The sequence below is a fragment of the Pimephales promelas genome, chromosome 1 (assembly GCF_988280905.1).
Source record: "Pimephales promelas chromosome 1, fPimPro1.hap1.1, whole genome shotgun sequence".
Taxonomy (NCBI): Eukaryota; Metazoa; Chordata; class Actinopteri; order Cypriniformes; family Leuciscidae; genus Pimephales; species Pimephales promelas.
In genome coordinates this window covers 30,434,276-30,442,714 of record NC_142769.1, presented here as the reverse complement: position 1 = coordinate 30,442,714, position 8,439 = coordinate 30,434,276, and the positions used below count along the sequence as shown (strand labels likewise).

The window sequence follows — 8,439 nt, the reverse complement described above, 5'->3', positions numbered from 1 at the left end:
ACATGTCATTTTATAGCTTCATTTATTGATTCTAAAGGGTATTTATATTACCTTTATATACGTATTCATTTAAAATCTGAGTAAACATAATTGATTAACTGAAATTGTACATGTGAGATTGTATAATAATTACAGAAATAATTTCTAAATCATACAAATTTATTTACTAAAAGCCATGATTTTGTCTTTTAAAATAATTTGCTGTGTAGTGACCTTTAATTTGGAGTGAAAACAGGTGGAGTGACTTTATCACGTCAGACATGTGTCACTTTGCTCATAGCTGATTGGTCCAAGTTCGGTTTGCAACCTCTTACCTGGAACATAACCTGTCCCAGACCAGGTTAGCCGTGGAGTTTAAGTTGCTATGGCGATGAACACTGCTAAAAGCCAAACCACTTTCATGGTACCTAAAACTCAGGGTTGGCACAAACTGAATTGAAACATAGCTGGCTAGCCACCTAAACTGGCTTCATGGTATAGGGCCCAGATGTTTAGACAGTAAATTTCCAAATTGCATTTATTTTTGTTTGAGTTTGTGATTTAATTTTTTTGATAATATTAGAACCTTGCAAACCTCCAACTACAAGGGGATCACACTTCTCAGCTTCCCTGGGAAAGTCAATGCCAGGGTACTGGAGAGGAGAATACGGCCGATAGTGGAACCTCAGATTGAGGAGGAGCAGTGCGGTTTTAGTCCGGGCCGTGGAACACTGGACCAGCTCTATACCCTCTGGGGTGCTGGAGGGTTCATGGGAGTTTGCCCAACCAATCCACATGTGTTTTGTGGATTTGGAGAAGGCATTCGACTGTGTCCCTCCCGGTGGCCTGTGGAGTGTGCTCCGGGAGTATGGGGTCCAGGGTCCTTTACTGAGGGCTGTCTTGTCCCTGTATGACCGAAGCAGGAGCTTGGTTGGCATTGCCGGCAGTAAGTCAGACTTCTTCCCGGTGCATATTGGACTCCGGCAGGGCTGCCCTTTGTCGCCGGTTCTGTTCATAATTTTTATGGACAGAATTTCTAGGCACACCCAGGTGCCGGAGGGTGTCTGGTTTGGGGATTACGCGATTTCGTCTCTGCTCTTTGCGGATGATGTTGTCCTACTGGCCCCTTCACACCAGGACCTTCAGCATGCACTGAGACGGTTTGCAACCGAGTGTGAAGCGGCTGGGATGAAAATCAGCACTTCCAAATCCGAGGCCATGGTCCTCAGTCGGAAAAGGGTGGCAGGCCCAATTCAGTTTGGAGGAGAGATTCTTCCTCAAGTGGAGAAGTTTAAATATCTTGGGGTTTTGTTCACGAGTGAGGGAAGGATGGAACGGGAGATGGCTCGGGCTTCGGGTTCCTGGACGCCTTCCCGGGGAGGTGTTCCGGGCATGTCCCACTGGGAGGAGACCCCGGGGAAGACCTAGGACACGCTGGAGAGACTATGTCTCCCGGCTGGCCTGGGAACGCCTCGGTGTCCCCCCCCAGAAGAGCTGCAGGAAGTGTCTAGGGAGAAGGAAGTCTGGGCATCTCTGCTTAGACTGCTGCCCCCGCGATCCCGCCCCGGATAAGCGGAAGAAGATGGATGGATTAATGGATGGATAACAGATTTATTTTTATTTTTTATCCCACCTACCCTCTTTTTGTTGGAAGGTGTTCAGAAATCTGTTTCTTTGTGATTATGTTTTAGATCATGATTTTTTAATCGTTAATATTTTTTAATCGTCAAATGTAAACATAATCTTGAATACCTTTCTTGGCAGTTTAACTATGTATTTAATTGTTTATTGTTATACACTATAATGAAATAGAGAGGTGTACAACTGGTGTACTGACTTTTTTAAAACCATTTCAAATACATTTTAATTAATATAAAAAAGGTATGATGTGGTCTGTTTAGTATGTGAACAGTGTTTGTAACCCTATAAGATCTAATTTGATACATAAGTTTCTAATGCTTCTAAACTATTCACATGATCAAAACATTGCTCAAAAACTTGTTGCACACAATATTGGTTAGATTATTAATCCCCCATTTGTTGTAAACAAACGGTTATATCAAATGAATATATTGAAAAAAATTAAGGCCTAATTAAAAATGCAATACAAAATAGAACACAATCAATCAATACAGTAATTACATTTAAAAACCGAACTGCAGACGTGAAAAAATACCTATTAAATCGCCCATTGGAACACAGGCATCGGTAATCTCTTAATAAAAAAACTTTAGCTAAAAAATACTAAATACTAGTGGATTCTTCGCTACAAAATTTTTAATTTTGATCATGTTCTCTTTTCAGCAGCGACCTCAAGTGAATCGATTAAGGCCAATAAAACTTTTTTATTTACTGTAGTAAAAGTACAGAAGTACTTGTTTTTAAAAATACTTGCCATAAAACCTGATGTAGCCTATTAAACATTACATAAAACATACACACACACACACACACACACACACATATGTATATTTTGTCTAAAGGTTCAATTATTGAACACAAAACAAGATATTTAAAGAAGATAACAAGACAGTTGACTGCACCCATTGACATAGGAAAAAAATGGTAACACTTTACAGTAAGGTTATAGTTAACATTATTTAACTACATTAGTTAATATGAACTGCACATATACAGCATTTATTGATCTTTGTTAATGTTCATTTCAACATTTACTAGTATTTTATTTAAATCTTGTTAACATTAGTTAATGCACCGTGAACTAATAGGAACAAACAATGAACAGCTGTATTTTTATTAACTAACATTACCAAAGATGAACAAATACTGTAACAAATGTATTACCCATTATTACTTCATGTTAGTTAACAAAGATGAACAAATACTGTAAAAAATGAATTACTCATTATTAGTCCATGTTAGTTAATACATTAACTAATGTTAACTAATGAACCTTATTGAAAAGTGACCAAAAAATACTATCGAAGTCAAGGGTGCCGTCAGCTGTCGTTACCAACATTCTTCATAAGTTCATTCATCATAATATTTTCTTTTGTAGAAGAAAGAAACAAATGCAGGTTTGGGACAACTTGAGGGAGAGTAAGTAATGACAACATTTTAATTTTGGGGCGAACTATCGCTTTAATGCCTCGATTGTAGCGCCTGAAGGTGGCAACAGCGCACTGCAGAACGCACCCGTAACTCCAGCATCAGCAAATCCCGCGAGGAGGAAGGACAGTGAGGGAGTAAAGATGGCGGCCTCCTTGGTTAGATTTGTCCGCAGCGGTTTTGGAAAAAGTCTGAACGGTAAGAAATTAACAAGAACATCACAGACGTGTTTAAGTTGAATTATTTTCTCATTTAACCATTATTGTCACTGTGCAGGACCCAAAAAAGCTCTCCTGTGTTTGAGGCATTTCTTCGCTTTTGACCTTTAGAAACACACAGAACGTTGATGACAGTGTCGACTGATTTACAGTTATACTCTGAATTATGCAATACAGATTGTTTTATTCTCATATCACGCTTCCAGGGAGAAGAATGTTTGAGTTATTTGGAAATATAAGGGATGTATTTAATCTGTTTTGAATTTCATCAGACACCGATCCGTCTGTCAAAAACTAACGTTACCAATTTGGTTTATTTTAAAGTCTTGACCTGACCTTGCGCGAAATGGCTCTATATTGTAATGCATTGATTTCTCTCAATTCTCTCGTAGTTGCTAGACAGAGCGCTGCAATTGTCCAGACAAGAACAACGACAACTGAAACCAGACGTGAGTAACGTTAGGTTTTTGGAAGTCTGTTTTTAACGTTGCGTCTTGCTGTATATTAGATGTCTTTAACTACTTACGTTACTTAAAAATGTGTAAAAAAAATGTGTTGGTACATAATATGGTGTTCATTTTGTATTGCAAAACACTTGAGGTGAGATAGGGTTAAAGGGTTAGTTCACCCAAAAATGAAAATTAAGTCATTAATTACTCACCCCCATGCTGTACCAACCCCGTAAGATCTTCGTTCATCTTCGGAACACAAATAAAGATATTTTTGATTGAATCTGAGGGCTGGATCACTCTTCCATAGACAGCCTGAGGGACTGCCTCTTGACGGCCCAGAAAGTCATTAAAAGAAAAGGTTTAAATATTCCATGTGCCTACAGTGGCTCAACTATAACTTTATCAAGCGACGAGACTACTTTTGTGCGAAAAAAAAAACGTAAATAACGACTTTATTCGACTTTACATTACTTCCTTATGGGCGCATGCGCGAGAACTGAGACGAGACCGTTCTTCTTCGACTACTTTTTGTTACCGGCTGCTCACCGCTTAGGAGTTTTACCGCCCCCTACCGTATAAGATGACGTACTGCTTGTAAACAGAACGTTTTGCGCCTCCGGCTATATCAGTACGTCATCTTATACGGATAAACCTTTTCTTTTAATGACTTTCTGGGCCGTCAAGAGGCAGTCCCTCAGGCTGTCTATGGAAGAGTGATCCAGCCCTCAGATTCAATCAAAAATATCTTTATTTGTGTTCCGAAGATGAACGAAGGTCTTACGGGGTTGGTACAGCATGGGGGTGAGTAATTAATGACTTAATTTTCATTTTTGGGTGAACTAACCCTTTAAGGTCAGGGACAGGTGTAAAGGAGGGTCAACAGTGTAATTATACAGCAATTATTTTAAGATGGTATATATATATATATATATATATATTTTTAGATATTAGTAAAGTGTGAAAAATGTATCTACACAATAAGTGCATTGTGTCAAATGAATTATTTAAACCTTAGTACATAAAGACATTTATAAAAGTAAGACCAAATGTCTTTGTTTTGTTTTGCATTAGCTACCGTAAGGCCCAAGGATCCAGTCACCCACACTCAGCTTTCAGAGTTTGGCGAATACATTGCAGAGATTCTCCCCAAATATGTGCAACAAGTTCAGGTAAGACCGATTAGTGATTAGTTGCACTCTGCAATTCCTCAAAAATTGCTCTATCTACAGCCTTTTGTTTGAATCCTAGGTGACCTGCTTTAATGAGCTGGAGGTAATGGTTCATCCAGAAGGGATCATACCTGTTCTCACCTTCTTGAAAGATCACACAAATGCTCAGTTCAACAACATGACTGACCTGACAGCTGTGGATGTCCCTACAAGGCACTTTCGCTTTGAGGTGAGCATGCTTCGTCTCATCTATGAAATGTCTATAAAATATTATCTTGATTTTGTGTTTTTAACTAGTTAGATTATTTTAATAGACTTGATTTTTTTTAAATACACAAAGGACTGCACATAATATGCATACTTTGGGAGCCTGGATGGTGAAAGTTATTGGCATTTGAAATACAAATCCTTTTTCTGAAACCGTTCTGCGAATGATTGAGCTACATTTTTCCTTTTCAGATTGTGTATAATCTGCTGTCCCTGCGATATAACTCTCGAATCCGAGTGAAGACTTACACTGACGAGCTGAGTCCTCTTGACTCCTCTGTGTCTGTACACCAGGCTGCTAACTGGTATGAGAGAGAGGTATGTGTGAGACTCTGTCATCAGCTGACGTTTCATGAACAAGTTTTGACACTTGTATATTTCACTTTTCAAAATAGATTGTAGCATATGCTCAGACACACCAATCTGCAGTGTTCATGCAGTGGAGCCCCTGAGCTGCTTCCCTCATGCTATGACACTGCAGACTCTGACTGAGGGAGGGTTGAGGGTTGTCTAATGGTCCATTAGATCATGTATCATAGCTGTATTTGCATGCACATGTTAAGTATGTTTTTTTTTTTTTACTTTAGAGACAGTTTGGCTTCACTCTGAAATGAATGTTTCATTACAGATTTGGGACATGTATGGAGTTTTCTTCGCAAACCATCCAGATCTGAGACGTATCTTGACAGATTATGGATTTGAAGGTCATCCGTTCAGGAAAGACTTTCCTTTGTCTGGATATGTGGAGGTAAATGTACAATTCATTGTTAAACAACCTTTTAATAGGTTGGTGTCTGACAGAGTTTTTTTTTTTTCAAAGAAAATCATTAAGCAGGGATGCAAAAGTGACAGTAAGAACATGTATAATGGTACAAAATATTTCTGTGTCAAATAAATGATGTTCTTTTGAACTTTCTATTCACCAAATAATCATTTCAAATCACGAATTCCACAAAAATATTAAGCATCAAAACATTGATTTTTCATTCATTATTAATAATAATAATAAGAATAAATGTTTTTTGAGCAGCAAATCTACATATTAGAATGATTTCTAAAGGATCATGTGACACTGAAGACTGGAGTAATGACGCTGAAAATTCAGCGTTGCATCGCAGAAGCAAATTACATTTTTAAAGTACAATAAAATACAAAACATATTTAAAATCATCATGTTTCACAATATTAAAGTTTTGAATGTATTTCTGATCAAATGAATGGAGCCTTGGTGAGCATAAGTGACAAAAAAGAGTAACCTCAAACTTTGAAACCATGTATGTAGAGCAATTATGTAATTTTAATTTATTTTAAACATTCCTGTAAAGTGGTGTGGCTTCATTTATGTTGAGTTGTTTTCTTCTATTTTCTCCAGGTGCGTTATGACGATGAGGTGAAGCGGGTTGTGGCTGAACCTGTGGAGCTCGCTCAGGAGTTCCGTAAGTTTGACTTGAACAGTCCATGGGAAGCGTTCCCCGCATACAGGGAGCCCAAAGATGCACCCAAGCTGGAGTCTGGGGACAAACCTGCAAAGTAACCCTGTAGAGCTGTAATGATCAGAACATATTTATGTAAATAAGACCCTGTGCTACATCTAAATAAAACTATGAAATGACTCCTGTTTCTGCATGTCATTTTATATTTATAAATGATGATTTTTGTAAAAACACTGGATAAATTTCAGATTGTTGTATCTGTGTGTTTTTACACAACAGACTTACACGCATGAAAATAAGCTCTTTTCAGATCTCTGAATTATCAGGATTATGTGATTTATATTCTACAATTTTAAGAGTTTTGTTAAGTCATGCTATGTGATAACATTCTTTAGTTGTTAAATTGAAAGAAGTGACAAAGATAATGCAGGGAAAAAAATGCCACTGATATGTTTTGCTAGACAATTTCTCTCAGGTATTCTACTCAAAACTTTAGTGTGTATATGAATAATGCTTGAATGCTAATTCTGAAGTTCAATGACGTCTGATAAACGTTCTCTTATTTTTATAATTCAGTAGTTAAATGTGTGCATAGCCAAATGCCTTCAAGGTTTAATATACCTCAGTTACCTTTACAAAAAATAACAATAAGTCATACTGACAGGTTATTTCCAAAAAGATTTTTATCTGCAACATTATGAGTTTTAGCCACAAAATTGTTTAATTGCCGTTCAGGAATGTCATAGAACGGTGCAAAATTATAGGTATAAAAATCTCTCCTCCATAATTATCTGTGGCTTTTATTTACCAATCTCATTACAATTTGTGGCACGTCAGCTATTCGGCTGCTAGTGTGTTCTCTCATTCCCTCATGAGTGGGGTTTGCTTTGTGTAATTTCTGTAATATAATTTACTTTGTAATACTGATGATTACTGTTATGTGTTTTACTGTTTAGTGGCATGTGGAAATATTCAAACTCCTTTGATTTAATTTTTTTTTTTTTAATAATTTACTAGTTCACACTTGCAAAAAAGTTAGAGAGAATAAAAGGTAAGCATATTTGTCATGCTGTCTGGGGAGAGGGCTCCGAGCTCGGATATTGGGCTGGAACCCAGAGTACTCCCCCCTTATTGCTGCGGTTAGGAAGTAACCAGGCGAGTGTGCGGAGACGGGAAGCTGATGATGGTCACTCTGGTTGAGCTCCATGATAATATAAAGAAATGGGAGAACTTTACAAAAGGACAAACATCATGCCAACACCACCAATGAAAAAGTGAGATATTTCAAGTCTTTATTTGTTATAATTTTGATGATCATGGCTTACAGCTTATGAAAACTTTCCACAATATTCTAATTTTTAATTTGTGCAGGGTTTTCATAAGCTGTAAGCCATAATTATCAAAATTATAACAAATAAAGGCTTGAAATATCTCACTTTGCATGTAATTAGTCTCTATAATATATTAGTTTCACCTTTTAAGTTGAATTACTGAAATAAATGAACTTTTGCACGATATTCTAATTTTTCGAGTTTCACCTGTTCTTCAGTCAGGATGAAAGACTTATTTCCAATTACAGCAATTCCAGTCTAGTGTTTCTTTTGGAGCATTGTACACTTTTGCTAAATACATTTTTGCTAAGTTTCGCCAAATTAGAGAGGAAAATGACAATTTTTATTCCGTCAAATCTGACAGGGTCATTCTATAATACTCCTCTTTTCACCCAAGCCATTCCTTCATTGTTTTTTCTGTATGTTATTCCAACACCATAATGAAACAAAAGGTATTATCTGGGTGTTGCTATATATGGCTTTGCACCAAACGCAATGCTTTACTTTCAGAATTTTTATCT

At 37.2% G+C, this 8,439-nt stretch overlaps 1 protein-coding gene across 1 annotated transcript; it reads left to right on the top strand.

Annotated features, from left to right (window-relative positions):
- The first annotated feature begins 3,096 nt into the window (after positions 1-3,096).
- On the top strand, positions 3,097-6,767 carry ndufs3 (NADH:ubiquinone oxidoreductase core subunit S3). The gene is made up of 7 exons (XM_089129462.1): positions 3,097-3,246; positions 3,659-3,715; positions 4,790-4,887; positions 4,967-5,116; positions 5,347-5,472; positions 5,783-5,902; positions 6,527-6,767. Exons 1-7 carry the CDS (start codon positions 3,192-3,194, stop codon positions 6,686-6,688), a joined length of 768 nt encoding a protein of 255 aa, XP_088985588.1. The 5' UTR covers positions 3,097-3,191; the 3' UTR covers positions 6,689-6,767.
- Positions 6,768-8,439: the final 1,672 nt, after the last annotated feature.

Bases quoted from the DNA above. Each gene is read 5' to 3' on its own strand.
- ndufs3 (XM_089129462.1), top strand. From the start codon at position 3,192: ATGGCGGCCTCCTTGGTTAGATTTGTCCGCAGCGGTTTTGGAAAAAGT. The intron at 3,716-4,789 runs GTGAGTAACGTT...GTTTTGCATTAG, and splicing joins AACGACAACTGAAACCAGAC to CTACCGTAAGGCCCAAGGAT. The intron at 4,888-4,966 runs GTAAGACCGATT...TTTGAATCCTAG, and splicing joins AATATGTGCAACAAGTTCAG to GTGACCTGCTTTAATGAGCT.